A 15,307-nucleotide genomic window follows, 5' to 3' on the forward strand; every position below is an offset into this window, starting at 1 on the left:
AACAAAACAAAACAAAACAACATTCCCCCAGCCCTATCCCCCACACAAATAGGTACATGTTCTACTTTACACTCTGCTCGGAAAGTTCCTTTTTTCACCCTTCTTACCCTTTTTACTTAACAATAGACCTGTGAGTCTTCCTCAGTCTTTCTACCTAGCATTCCGGGGTTATTTAACCAGCCTCCTTCAGCTGTGCAGGTGTTTCTGACCCTTTGCTCTGTATATTGGTTTGCAGTTCAGTTTGCAGGTGGCCAATCCTGTTTCCCTCACTTCCAGCTTCCTGAGGGCCATCCTGCTGCAGCCACAGGACACAGCACATCCCTCTCTCCTGTCTAAAAAGTAGAAGTCCCTTCTCCCCATGCTCCCTCTTGCTGCTGTCCTATTTTGCTTCTTTTCATGATCAGAACTCATTATTTCCCCCCAAATATAGTCTTTCTTTTCAGGTTATAAAAATGGAAACTATTCACTGGGACACACTCAAATGATACAGGAAAAGTACAAAGAAAGTGAAATTCACCCGCTATCCTGCCCCTTGGATGTTACTGTGTTGGCCGGTGTCCTTCCAGGCGCACATAGCCATGGGCAACCTTATGTAAGTGGCATCACTACACACAAGTGAGTTTATCCTCTGCTGCCCCCTCCACTCTGCCCCACAGTGTGTGGAACACAAAGATTGTTCTTGAAAGAGCTGTCTACTCCTAGATTGCATTCCTGAACTTCATGACCACAGGTATATCTGCTCCAGCTCCTACCTGTCAATGGAAACACTCTGTGGTCACCAATGGCCTCTGTGTAGTAAGGTCAGAAGTTTGGAACCTTTCTTGAAGTCGGCTGGCAGACTGAAAGATGAAAGAGCCCAGAACTGGGAGGCAGGAGCCCCTATCCCAGAGATAGGCTGTCCTCCCAGGAGGCTAGCCTGTTAGGCTTCCCAGGAGTATCTGTTACCACTGAGCACCGCCTTCATGGGTTCTCTGCCACATGCTCATCCAGTGTCCCCCAGTCCAGCCTTCTTCCCAGACACTTCTACCTCTCACCTGTTCTTTGAAGGCCAGTGTTCCTCAACCCTGGACTCACTTTTTCTCATCTGTGGTCTTTCCAGGTGACCTGGAAATGTCATTGCTAGCGACTCCCAAATCGCTATCTATACCCCAGATCTCTCCAGAGCCTCACACCTTGCAGTGCTTCCCTCTCCCCTCAATTTGTTGACTTCCCCCTTTTCTAGGGTTCTCTCCTCCATGCAACCCAGTCTTCCAGGCAGTGTCCTCCCTGCCTCTGTGAAGCTTCTCTACCCCAGCCTCCCCTGGATCCCACAGTATCCCTAACCTTGGCAGGCTCAGCAAACCTCCCCAGAGCCCCACCTCCTCCACCTCTTCCCCTCTCCAGAGCCTTGGTTCCAGAACCTTTCTAGTCTACCCTCCCACCAGTATTCTATTGGAGTCTCTAGGCGTGTATGCAGTGGGTATTTAAAAAATAATAATAATATGGGCATACAGTTTATTTATTAAATCCTTACCTGAGGATATTTTTTCCGTTGATTTCTAGAGAGAGATGGAAGGGCAGGAGGAGGGGGAGTGAGAGAGGAAAAACAGCAATGTGAGAGGGAACCTACAACCGAGATACATACCCTTGACCAGAATAGAACCTGTGACCCTTAGGGTCCACAGCCAACACTTTAACCACTGAGCCAAACCAGCCAGTGCTGTAGTGTTTGTCTTTTGTTTTGTTTTTTTATCAATAACTACCACTTCAAAGCCTTCATCTTTAAAATGGAGATAACAATAGCACCTATCTCACTGAGAGGATTGGGGAGGTGATATCTGTCAAGTGCTTGGCACATACTAGGTGCTTTAGAAATGTTGTAGGTGGTTATAGCTGACTGAGTGGGGAAGGGAAATGTTCCCATCCTAAACTGTAGCCAATAAAGTTATCTGGTGTAAATCACAGGTAAAATGCTACCCTTTATTTCTCAATGGATTTCTGGCTCTGAAAGTAATTAGGAGAACCTGACTTTGGTGTCTCCCAGACTCAAGGCCTGTGTCCTTTAAGTCAGCTCTCAGGCCGGTGGGAGAGTCCCGGGTACCAGACACTTGGCCTGCTACAGGCACTCCTCCTCCTTCACTAATTTTGGGTGGGTTACTCCCTGTTTCTAGGCCTCAGCTTCCTGTTCTATAAAGTGAAGATTTTAAACTTAATGATTGGGGATGTCTCTTCCTCTATCCCCAGCAGTCTGAGTCTTCTTCAAATCCCTGATAAAGTATGAGTGACATTAGATTATGTAAAAATACTTAACTAGAGTTTAAGAGTCAGAGGACTCTGTACCCCTGAAACTATATGAAAAACATGTATGTGATGTGTAGGCATACATGTGTGAAAACTGACACCTGGGCATTTTTCTGGGAATGGCTTTGGAAAACAGGTCTGTGATCTCAAAAGATTAGTCACCAGCCTTATTTAGGCCTCATCACCTTGGACCTGGACTAGAGCAACAGTCTCCAAACTGGTCTCCCCGCTACTTTCTCTTTCCCTTCAATCTACCCTCCACCCACCACACAGGATATCCTAAGGTGAATGCTGACCTGCTAAAAATCCTTCCATTGGCTCCAGTTGCCTAAATTCCTTGCATGCCATTTAAAGACCATTATAATCTTACTCAGCCTTCTCTCCATACTCATATCCTGTCACACCCTAATCTATTTTCTCTGTCCTCAGCCCCTTCATGAATCCTCTGCCCTGGCCACAACGAACATTTCACGGCTTGCTGAGTGCATCAGGCACTTTCACATCTCTCTTCTTTTGCATGAGGTTCCCTGCAGTCCATCAGGCAAACCCTTATGTGGGCTTGGAAATCCAACTCAAGCATCACCCCTGTCTTCCTGACCCAACCCCCAAATTAGGGGCATCCTTCTATGCTCCCACTCCTTTAACATAATATTTATCCCACTATATTGTAATTGTGTGTTTGTGTCTATTTCCGCAACTACTAGTAGGTCCGAAGTTCTTCCAGGAGAGAAACCAAGTTTCCAATTGACGTGTTAATTCCCAGTACCCAGCACAGGGCCTGGAACCATGTATCTACCAGTAAAAACTATGTTTAAAAAAAAACAACGATGTAAAATAATCAGTAAATTAATGAAGGAGCAAGTCATGAGCAAACAGGCTAAGGAGAAAGGATACAGCTGAACAGGTCTGCCCCGCCTCCGTCTCCCGCCCCGCCCCGCCCCGCCCCCATCCCACTGAACTACATAACCCAGAAGGCCCCGCGTCCTGGGCATGCGCACTGGAGCGCAAGGAAGCTGCGACGGGGAGTTTCACTCTGGCTGTCTCCAGAGAGTCGGCGCCTCCGCCGGAGTTGTGCCCAGGCCCGAGGGTAGCGGTGCCCTTCTCCTGCCCCCTCGCCCTCCTCAGCCTCGGTGAGAGGGGGCGGTCAGGCCACCTGCTGGTCGCCAGGGCTGGGGTCCCGAGGGCGCGGGGGAGACCAAACTGTGCTGGGACCGGAAGGGGGCGGGCGTGGAAGTGAAGGGGGGCTGGGCCGGGCCGGAGGGGCGTCCCGGGACGAGGGGGTTTGGGAGGACCGGTCTCTAGACTGGGGGGGGCTCTGAGGTTGGCGTTGGGGGCATTGGGAGGCGCGGGGAGCTTCGACTGGGTGCTGGGTGGGAGGGTAAACGCCGGGTGGAAGCCGAAGGGCTAGCAGGTGGAGGGGCGCAGAGCCGGGGAGTTTGAGCCGGTCGGTTGGAGCGAACCTCGTCCCACAGGACCTGGAGGAAGCGGGGTGACCCTGCCGCCGGGCTGCGGGGTAGGGTGTGGTTTCTGTCGGGGTCTGCCTCCTAGTGATCGACTCGCTGGAGCGGGGCTGTAATTTAGAGAGGACTTTGCCTCCGGACTCTGCTTTCCTGTCCCAAGCGGGGTCCGCCCTCCGGGAATCTCCTGTTCCCAGCGACCCTGGGTTACTTTTGCGGGGTTCGTAATGTATGCTGAAGAGGATTTAGAAGACTTTTTCTGGAGCTACCCTTTCATCCCGCCTTTCTCAGCCAGCTAGCTACTGGTTCCACTTCCCTAAGTGCCGGTCGCAGTGGAAATAGTGTGTGCACAGGCGCTCGGACCCTTCAGAAATTCAAACTATTTCTGCATGCCGTCCCAGCTCCTCTGGAGTTCTAGAAGGGGGGCTTTCTGGTGGCCAACATTAGGCTTTAACTTCAGCCATCAGAGTAACTATAACTAGGCCTCTTGTTCATTGCTGTGTGCCTGTGGCTAAACTTGAACCCTCTCTGGTGTGTTGATTTCCTTGATGCGTGCACCACAGACTGGCTTATAAAATCCTTTTGGGCTTTTCTATGAAAGGGCGCAGGTTATTTATTTATTTTTATTATTGTTTTTGACCATTCCCTTGATTATTTGAGTGGGCAGAGGAAGACTACCGCACCGTCCGCTCTGCCTAGGGTTTCGGAAAGTAAATCTGGTGGTTTCCAGTCCCCAGTCACACGGAACCAACATCTGTGCATTCATTTTCACTAACTTCTGTTTCTCAATGTAAAACCTGATCATCTTCTTCCTTGTTGGCAAAGGTGTCTTGAAATTTGTGTTGCTGAGTCAGCAAGCCTTTCAGATTTGCCTGGGTTTTGTTGTTTGCGTTTTCTATCAAGATGGGAACTCGAACAAGTCATTTCTCCTAAGGATCGGGTGTCGCCACCAAGAAGGGACGGTTTGTGCCAGCTCTCCAGAGAGAAAAGGTGAGAGCCATGGGGACTTTACATTGCTGCCTTCTTCATCTGGTTTTCAATAGAAAAGGTGGACTGGGGAGGGTAGAATTTGAGATCTCCAGGATGAAAGTGAGCCCTGGGAGTAGATTGCTATTGCTCTCTCAAAGAAATTCAAGTGGCTTCTTGCCAATGACTTCTCCTGTTTAACCAGTCTTAGAGGGTGCTTTCTACATGGTTTGCACTTTAAGACATGCTTTATGGGATGAAGGACATAAGCCATGATTTCTGCATTTGAACTGGGAAATTTTTATTTCTTTTGTTGCATGAATCTTTACTGGGTGCCTCCTTTGTGTCAAGCCCCATGCTCAGTGCTGGGGGTACTGTGAGGAGCAACAAGAGCTCTGTCTTCTGGAACTTGGTTTTTTGGTAGAAAAGACAGCAAGCCATAGACAGTGACAGGTTTTGTCAGTGTGATATGCGTTGAGGAGGGGGACTCACAGGACAAAACTCCCACCGCTCCAGGAAGGGGGTAGGAAGGAGGGTGAGAAGCTCAGGAAGGCTCTGGAAGATGATAGCAGGTGAATTGTGAAGGAGTAGGATTTAGAAAGTAGGGGCAGTAGCCTGGCAGAGGAGTGGGCAAAGCTGTGAAGCTACCTGGCATGTCTGGACCACTGTACGTAGCTCAGTGGCTAGAGCAACAAAGGGTCGGTGTGGGATAGAGGATGCTGGGTAGGTGGGCAGAGGTCTGAGTGTGGAGGGTTTGGTGAGCCATGCCAAGGCTCTGGGGGGCAGAAGGATTTTAGGGGAAGAATTCCAGTTGGGGAGGGGGAGCATTTAAAGTTTACATACTCGCCAGAAAGTGTGGGTTGGATTTGATTGGATTATTATCTTTGTGACTGTTCCTTACACCATGCCAGCTTCTGGTAAGGGGGAGATTTTGCTCTCAGCTTGATGATGAACATAGAGAACTCTGGAGGACAGACAGAATGCTGTGGAAGTTGATAAAAGGGTATTTCCTTTCAATTGGGCACACCAAGGCATCATGGAGGTGCTATTTATTTATTTATTAACCCCTAGAGTGCCGGGATTAATGATCTCGCTCCTCCTGTCTTTCGCCAAAAGTGCTGGGAGCGCTATCGCGCTCCTCCTGCAGTGTCCAGTTCTAAGTCTGCTTTTATTAGTGATGATGATATTGCTAAATATGTCAATTCTTGCTGTGAAGATGACGATTTTTGTGGAAGATATTGAATATGTAACTTCATTTACTTGCGATTCATAATTTTTTTCCTAAACTGCTGTAAAATCAGCAAAAATGCCTTGGCAATTTTGGCATAGTTCCTAGGATATTGGTTGGCACTCAAAGGGTTAAAATACATTTGACTGGAATCAAACCCAGGACCCTTCAGTCTGCAGGCTGAAGATCTATCCACTGAGCCAAACCAGCTAGGGCTGGAGGTACTATTTAAATGGGGCCTTGAGAATATGGGTCAGGTGAGGGTGGGTGGCCAAGTGAATGGGATTCTGTGTGGAGCTGAGGCATAGAGGTGGGGAAACGGGATGTATATGTGATAGTAGATCATCACTTAAAATCTTTGGGAGAGGTTGGGGAGAGGGAGGTATAGATGAAAGAGGGTACTGAAGGGAGGTGCACTGGCAAATAGGGTTGATAGGGAGGGACCAGATTGTGATGAGCTTCAGTGTCAACCCAAGGAGCTTGAACTTTATTCCAGAAATCCAGTGGAAATGTGGAAGAAGCAGGATCAGAACTGTATTTCAGGAAGCTCAATCTTGCACCTGTCTCTGAGGTGGACTAGAAGGAGAGATAAGAGTTGGGGAAAGCCAGTGGGAAAGAATACTTATCAAGGTGAGAGGCATAAAGGTCCCAACCAGAGGGCTCTGAGGACTTGAGGAAGGAGGAGAGAGCAAGTCATGGCAGCTGTGGGGCAGTGGGAGAGAAGGTTGAGGGGGAGCAAGTCTCCCAGGTTTTTCTTCTAACTGCCTGGGTCAGAGTGGAGCCAGAGAATCTAGGAGGAGAAGCAGAATTGGGAAGAAGGAAGGTGAATTTGGCCTCAGACATGTTGTAAGTACCTAAGGTGCCAACAGGAAGGGGATGGTGGGCTAGGGAGAAAAGTCCCTGATTCATTCTACACATGCCTTTAGAAATTGTATGCCAGGGCTTGTGCTTGGCACTTGGAGTACAGAGATAAATTAAATGGTCTCTTTTCTGTGTTTAATTTTTACCTCAGACTTGCTTATATTTATTTACTAAGCTATTTTTAATGAATGTAGTAAGCATCTGTATCTCAGCCACTCAAAACAAAAGCTTGGAGTTTGAAACAAAAAAGTATACATCTAAGCATGCAATCTTCCCATTTTCATGCTCAGATAATCATTATCCCCTTGCTTTCATTTTAATATACGTTTATTGTACCTATATATTTCAGAGGAAACATATATAATTTAATTTTGCTAAGATTTGTCGTCCATATTATTTTATGTCATTTGTTTTTACTACTAATATTCTATGGTGTAAGTACACCACAGTTTATCACCTGATCTTCACTGATGGGCACTTAGTTTTTTCCAGGTTTTAGCTGTTGCAAGTGTGCTGCTCTGAACATTTCCATATACACATCTCCTGTTGAACATGTGCAAGAGGTTTTCGTGGGTATAAACTTAGGGGTGATATTTTGCTGGGTCATCAGGTAAATAAACGTTCAACTTTTGTTGATATTGCCTGACTGTTTTCTGAAGTAGTTGTACCAGTTACATTCTGCCAGCAGCAGTGTATAGGACTTCCAATTGCTCCACATTTTTGCCAACACTTGATATAGGCAGACTTTTTATTTTATTTTATTTTTTGCCAATTGAATGGATATAAAATGGTATCTTTGGATTCTTGATTTCTATGTCTCTGAGCCCTGACATTGAACATCTTTTTTTTTTAATATATATATATATATATATATATATATATATATATATATAATTTTATTGATTTCAGAGAGGAAGGGGGAGGGAGAGAGGGATAGAAACATCAATGATGAGAGAGAATCACTGATAGGCTGCCTCCTGCACTGGGGTTTGAGTCTAAAACCTGGGATGGGGTGGGGGTGGGGGTGGACCTTGTGCCCTGACTGGGAATTGAAACATGACCTCCTGGTTCATAGGTTGATACTCAACCACTGAGCCATGCTGGCTGGGCTGAACATCTCTTCGTCAGTTTATTGGCATATGAGTTTTTTGTGAAATATTTGTTCATGTCTCTTGCCAATTTTTCTGTGGGTTTTTTGGTGCTTTATTATTATTATTGATTTGTAGGAGTTCTTTATATATTTGTTTTAATTTTTAATGCATAAGGCAAATATTTTTTCCAGCTCATAACTTGTCTTTCTACCTTCTTTAAGGCATATTTAGTTGAATGACCATTATTTTTTTCTTACTTTTTAAAAAATATTTGTATATGTTTTTTTTTTTCAAATTGTTTTTTTAATCTTTATTGTTGAAAGTTTTTTTTTTAAATATATTTTATTGATTTTTTACAGAGAGGAAGGGAGAGAGATAGAGAGTTAGAAACATCGATGAGAGAGAAACATCGATCAGCTGCCTCCTGCACATCTCCTACTGGGGATGTGCCCGCAACCCAGGTACATGCCCTTGACCGGAATCGAACCTGGGACCCTTCAGTCCGCAAGCCGACGCTCCATCCACTGAGCCAAACCGGTTTCGGCTATTGTTGAAAGTTTTACATAGGTCCCCGTTTTCCCCCCATTAACCTCTTCCAGCTCTCTCCCGCTCCCCCCACCCAGGCCCTCACCACCCCATTGTCTGTGTCCGTGGGTTATGCATATATGCATACAAGTTCATTGGTTGATCTCTTTTATATGTTTTTATTGATTTCAGAGAGGAAGGGAGAGGAAGAGACAGATAAGAACATCAATGATGAGAGATTCATCAATCGGCTGCCTCCTGCACTCCCCCTACTGGGGATTGAGCCCACAACCCAGGCATGTGCCCTGACTGGGAATCGAACTGTGACCTCCTGGTTCATGGGTCGATGCTTAACCACGGAGCCACACCATTCTTAGTTTTAATATAGTGAAATGTATTTTTTCATTTTTAGTCAGTGTTCTGTGTCTTGTTTAACATATCTTTTCCTGAGCATATCCTTGCCTGGAAGAAGCCTATGCCCTAGTGGAGAGGACAAGCAGAGTATGTGCCACATAGTAGGTGCTTAATAAATGACACACCCGCTGCCTAAGAACATAGTGTGTCCACTTATATAGCCTGTATTTTTGGTTTGTTGTGAGCATTATCTTAGGTCTATAAGCTTTTTGTAAACATTTTTCAAGACTTTGGCTCAGTGGATAGATCGTTGGCCTGCAGACTGAAGGGTTCTGGGTTTGATTCCAGTCAAGGGCACATGCCCGGGTTGCGGGCTCGATCCCCAGTAGGGGGCATGCAGGAGGCAGCTGATCAATGATTCTCTCTCATCATTGATGTTTCCATCTCTCTCTCTCCCTACCTCTCTGAAATCAATAAAAATATTTTTTTTTTAAATATGGTATCATTAAGATGTACCATAATTTATTTAGGAATTTCATTTTGTAAACCAGTGTCACTCCAATAATTGCACTCAGATATTACCTGGACATTGATTGTTAGGAGTGACCAATTCTTCCTGTGTGGCAGGAGCTGATGTAGGAATAATTTCACAGTATAGAGTCTCAAGCTGGGAATTAAGAGAGGAGTAGGTGGACAGGTGGGGTAGACATTCTCTCAGTGGGGTTGAGGGGCATGGAACAGCCTGGCCTCTTCTGGGTCCTTCCTTGAGTTCCTGATGGCTGAAGCAGAGGGCTCATCTGAAAAAAAGATTTATGTAATCTGTGTGCGTGGCATTATAACAGATAAGAGGGTCCAGAGGAAGTGTAGAGAGGGAGGGCAGAACCTGATTTCCTTACACAGGGAAAGGTGTTAATGCCTGGTGTGGCTCTGGGAAGCAGTTGGGGTTTCTAGGGGTGGCGCTGACAACATGCTGCCTGCTGTGTTATTGGATGCTGCATTTCATCATCAGATGTTGGGCAAAGACCAACATGTCTGCAGAGGGAAGGGCATGTCCTTGAGGTGGCTAGACATAGGCACTCTCCTATTTTAGTAAAAAGAATGGGTTCAGAGAAGTGGAACACAGTGATAGATGTTGGCTAGGTGGTAGGGGAGAGGTCGACACACCATGGCCCGTGGGTCAAATTCGGCCCACTGCCTGTTTTTGTTAATAAAGTTGTATTGGAATTGTGTACCTGAAACCTTTATAATTTTGTAAACCAGTGTCACTCCAATAAATTCAATAAAAAGGGGAAAACAATTTTATTGGGACACAACCACTCCAGTTAGTTTACACATTGTCTATGGCTGTTTTTGCTTTTAGTACCAGAGTTGCATTGTTGCAACAGATACCCTTTGTTCTGAAAAGCATAAAATAAGTAGTTTCTGACCTTTTATAGGAAAAGTTGGCCGACTCCTGCCATGGGGAGTCATGGTAACTGTGGTAACCTGGAGAGTGTGTACTAGCAAGTTGTTTCTGGATGAATAATGAATCTAGGTCAGGCCTGCAAATGCTGCCAACTTTTCTGGTTTTCAAGAAGCTGGAAATCTGGATTAAAAATGTTTTATTGATTGATTGATTCTAGAGAGGAAGGGGGAGAGAGAGAGAGAGACATCAATTTGTTGTTCCATTTATTTATGTATTCATTGGTTGCAGTGCTGTGGACAGGGATTTGAAGCTAAATCCCACAAGAGAATACAAGGGAAAGCAGGATGGTGGCTTTTTTTTGTGGTCACAGCTGTTGATATAAAAAAAATTTTTTTTTTGTTTGATCATACAAAGTAATATGGCCACCATAGGACATTTGCAAGTGTAGAAACAGGTAAAAAAAATCCTACAATTCCATCACTCTTATTAATATTTCAGAGTGGTTCCTTCTGGCCTTTTACAAATGATTTTATATAAGGTAAAAAGAACATGGGCTTTATGGTGTCACAGATTGGCCGCCTGACCTTGGGTAAAATTCTTAATTTCTTTTGGCTTCAGTTCCCTTGTGTGCAAAATGGGAATAATTTCTATTTTCAAGGGTGGTTGAGGGTTGAGAGAACTGGATGACAAAAGCACCAAGCAGAGTATGTGCCACATAGTAAGTGCTTAATAAATGATACACCCACTGCCTAAGAACATAGTGTGTCCACTTATATAGCCTGTATTTTTGGTTTGTTGTGAGCATTATCTTAGGTCTATAAGCTTTTCGTAAACATTTTTCAAGACTTAAAGTCTATCATTAAGATGTACCATAATTTATTTAGGAATTTCATTATTTTAAGGTGTTTAGATTGCTTCCAGATTGAGGATTTCTTCCTTGGCCAATAATAATAATAATAATTTTCATAACTAAGAACACTAAATAGCCCTGTCATTAGGAGCTGAAACAAATTAGGTTTTTGAACAGTAGCTCCCCAATGGCTGAGGTAGTTGTACAGAATGGGTGCGTTGACAGGGCTGCTATATGTGCATAATTGCTGTGTTCAAGTTGAACGCCCGTGGCCATTTCTGGTCAGTGCCTCAAATGCCTGGCCCCTGCAGCTGAAGGTTCACCTCTCTTTTGTCCTCTGGTGTATCGGACCCTCTGGGATACTGGATATTGAAGAGCTGCAGCCGCAGCTTTGGGTCAACCCTAGGTCTGCCCTTGGAGCTCCTGTTCCAGTGGGGAGATAGACACTGAGACCAAGCATAAGTGGAATGTGTGTGAAGACACTGATGAGGGTGGAGGTCAGAGGGCTCGGGAGGAGGGTGCTGTGGCTGAGTTGGAAAGATGGACAAATTTGCTTAGTGCTTAGGTGGAAAGAGGACAGGAGTCTAGACATGCACCAGCAGGATCAATGACTGGGAGGTGGAAATAGCTCTGAATGTTCTGGCATTTGCTAGAATTTAATGTGACTAGACATAAGGTGGAGGCCTTGCAATGAGTGGGGACAGCAGCTGAGCACAGAGGGGCTGTGTGCCATGACTGTTTCATCTCTGGGTCTCCAGTACCCAGACAGGGCCTGGACCATGGTGGTCTCAGTCTATGGAGACTGAACACTTTTATGAAAAGATTTAGTTGAAGTTCTCAACTGTATTTCTCAGGCTGTTTGGCAAAGTTGTACGAGTTGGTTCATCTGGGAATCTGTGGACATACTATGTGTGCTGATATATAGGAGGCTTCTGCTGCCTGAGAGGTGAATGATGCCTGCCAGGAGTTGCCAGGGAAGTCTGGATTTAGGAGTAATTGGCTCTGAAACTGGTCCTGGGATTTGTACTGGATGTAGTTCCAGAGACTTCTAATTGCAGGCACTGAACTAATAAGCCAGCCTGCTATCCCAAGGGCATCCCAGGTCCAGTCCTCCAGTGCAGGATCTGTCCTTTTATTGGAGCAGTTGGCAGCTCAGTGGCAGCCTTGGCACTCACAGGTGTGCTCAGTTATTGCAGGTCTGACTCATCGCCTGTGTTCTGCTTTGTGGCTCAGTGCTGCCGCAGGCTGCCACTCCTCACCCAGACTTGAGGGGTGGGGAGGTACTGGGGTTGAGGGGAGCAGGCGAAGGGAGGGAGGCCCTGGTGCTTTGCTGGGTTCTCTATACACATCTATGCTTTAATCCCCATGAAAAGCACTTAGAATAGATGTTGGTACCTTCATTTCCAAATGAAAGAAAAATAAAGCAAACTTCAAGAATTGAGGTACCTTTATCAGGATGATACCTGAATAGAGTCAGTCAGCAGCATGTTGACACCAGAGCCATGCCTGTTCCTTTTCATGTGTTGCTCCAGATCTACCTTTCTTGTGGGGCCTTCTTATTGAAACCCTGACGGTGTAGTACAATATTAGGGACATCAGCAAAAGCCCAGGGTCCCAGCCTTATTACTAGCCATATAAGCAAGTCACTGCAACTGACTGGGCCTCAGTCTCCTCTTCTGCAAAAGGGGGATAAATTTCAATGTCTGTACTTAAGTGGTTTGTATGGGAATCAGAGTAGATGGTATGACTGGGAGCCCTGCTGGCACCAGGCCTGCATGAGCATGCTGTAACAGACTTGAGGTGCGGGTTCCTCTCTCTGTTCCTCATTCCCTGTCTCTAAGTGGGCTCTATAAGTGGAGCCCAAGGTAGAGTTCAGGCTAATCTTTCTTCTCTAAGAAAATGGGTGTCAGAGCTGCATTGATCTGGGATTACTCTCAGTGCTGACACTTAGCAGTATGTGTGTGACCCTCAATAAGACCTTGACCTCTTTGAGCTTTGGTTTCCTGTCCATAAAGTAGAAGAAAAAGTACCTTGTTGGTCTGTTAGGCTTAAATGACACAAGCACATTTGGTGTTTGCCACTAAATGTTGGTCCTGTTCCTCACACACTCTGGGGGACCACCATGATATAGTGCATTCACAGATTTTTCTCCTTCAAACAGCTGCAGGTGCATAGGACCATCGTCCCCTTCCATTCAGCTGTTTTGAATTAGCATGTGTATAACACTGTGTGACAAGGCCTTTGCTGGGTCTGGTGATATGGCTGTGGACAGGGCAGACTCACCAGGTTGCTGTTGGTGGGGAGAAAGGGGATAGAAAGACACAGAACATCATCATATACGTACATGTATATGGGCCTAGAATACTGGCCGGTGCTGTGAAGAAGTTCATGTTCTGGGTGGCTTGGGAAAGGCTCCCTGAGTGACAGGCTGGGCCTGAAGGATGAATAGAGTATACAAGGGAAGAAGGTGGGCTGGAGTGACTTGGAAAAGAATGTCTTGGAAGATGGGTGTAAACTCTCTGGACCTGACCCACTGGTCAGTGAGGCCCAGGCTCAGGGAGTGGAGTGCAGAGACCAGGCTTCAGCAGGCAGGAGATTTTAGTGTTTATCAAGGGCATCCTTCATGGTTAACGATGCCTCCTTGGGCAGCCTGGAGACTCAGTGGAGCTAGGACCCATGCTGTGAGTCTAGTCTCAGCCTGCCATTGAGTCCCTGGGTCCTAGAGTCCTGGTCCTTTTTGAGACAGTTTTCTTTTCCCATCTGTAGCATGGGAGAAAACAAACCTGCTTTGGAAACCATAGCATCCTCACACAGGTGTAAGGGGTCATGATAACCTCAGTCCATTAGGGGTTTGGGGTGATTCATGAAAACACATACAGTATAAAAGGATACATTTAGTACTGGGTCAGAGGGAAGTTGTTGGTAAAAAGACAGAAGCTGGGCTGATGATCACCTAAAATTCACTTCACTGTATCTTCCTGAACATTTGCAGAAGTAGGTAGGCTGCTAGATTGACTAAATTCTTCCTGGCTGCCTAAGCAAAGAGACAAGGTTGGGTACTTGATTCAAGATGCTTTAAGATATTAGGGAAAAAAGTGACTATGGAAAAGCATGATTTTTTTCTCTGCATTGAGGCTGACTCTGGCAGAGCCATTGTGTGCACTGGTAACTACTTGTTTGTCCTGTTTACAGGTCTGCTGGAAACACTGGGCAATGAGCCAGAGACACCAGCCCGGAGTGGTCTGAAGCCATTTGGGAAAGCAGAGAGATCCTGGGGAAGATGGCCATGGCCCCAAGCTCTTCCTTGGCTCAGGTGTACACCAGCCCAGTGGCAGTGGTCGTGTGGGAGTGGCAGGATGAGATGGGCATCTGGCACCCCTACAGTGCCACTGTCTGTAACTACATCGAGCAGCAGTTTGTCCAGCAGAAGGGCCAGCGCTTTGGGCTGGGGAGCCTGGCCCATAGCATCCCCTTAGGCCAAGCTGACCCCTCGCTGGCCCCTTACATCATCGACCTCCCCAGCTGGACCCAGTTCCGCCAGGACACTGGTAAGACATGTTCTGCTTCTAGTATGTATCCAAGCACCTGCTTTGGGTCAGCTGCCACACTAGATGTTGGAGTTACAGAATTGACTCTCAGAGCTTAGTCCTGCCCCTGATATGCATACAGTTGGGAGGTGGGTATTGTGAGTGATAGCAGGTACCGCACAATGTGCGATGTACAGTAGGTCTTCACTTAACATCATCGATAGGTTCTATGACTTTAAGTGAAATGATGTATAACGAAACCAGTTTTACCACAGGCTAATTGATATAAACGAGTTAAGTTTCTGTGGCATCCCATCAACAGTTTAATGAGATAATGCTATTTGAGTCACTGCTGTACCTGTTAGTAGTAGAGGGCACCTTGGGAGCACAGTGCAGAGGCCCTCACAGCCCCTTTCCCAAACCAAAAATGCCTGTTTCTACCTGCAGAGATTTGATGATCTCGCTGTCAGGCGGCTAGCATGGAGGTGGTGTGCTGTGCTAGTTTTGTCTCCAGTGCACCAGAGCTGTGTGACCTGGGCAGGTTACTTCACTCTCCTGTGCACGTGTGTTTGGTTTTATTATAGGTTTTGATCGGTATTGCTGAGAATGGGGCCAACAACTTCCTCTCAGAGTTTTCCTTGTTCCTCTAGCCCAGCGGTTCTCATCTGGGGGTGATTTTGTCCCCCAGGACATTGGATAATGTTTGAAGACAGTTCTGATTGTCATGACTGTGGGGCAGGGCACTTCTGGCATCTGTTGGGTA

At 46.1% G+C, this 15,307-nt stretch overlaps 1 protein-coding gene across 11 annotated transcripts in view; it reads left to right on the forward strand.

The window, feature by feature from the left end:
* Nucleotides 1-3,272: 3,272 nt before the first annotated feature.
* The window catches only part of DTX2 (deltex E3 ubiquitin ligase 2), a 40,284-nt gene continuing 28,249 nt past the window's right edge, over nucleotides 3,273-15,307 (forward strand). For 9 of the 11 annotated variants that reach the window (XM_023753479.1, XM_023753482.1, XM_023753484.1 and 6 more), the window contains exons 1-3: nucleotides 3,281-3,410; nucleotides 4,563-4,727; nucleotides 14,210-14,565. In XM_023753479.1, coding sequence (XP_023609247.1) covers nucleotides 14,298-14,565 — 268 coding nt within the window. In that variant the 5' untranslated portion in view covers nucleotides 3,281-3,410; nucleotides 4,563-4,727; nucleotides 14,210-14,297. Of the gene's footprint in view, nucleotides 3,411-4,562; nucleotides 4,728-14,209; nucleotides 14,566-15,307 lie in introns of all 11 variants that reach the window. The other 2 variants (XM_023753481.1, XM_023753480.1) reach the window with 2 other exon arrangements.

The sequence above is a fragment of the Myotis lucifugus genome, unplaced genomic scaffold (assembly GCF_000147115.1).
Source record: "Myotis lucifugus unplaced genomic scaffold, Myoluc2.0 scaffold_45, whole genome shotgun sequence".
NCBI classification, from domain to species: Eukaryota; Metazoa; Chordata; class Mammalia; order Chiroptera; family Vespertilionidae; genus Myotis; species Myotis lucifugus.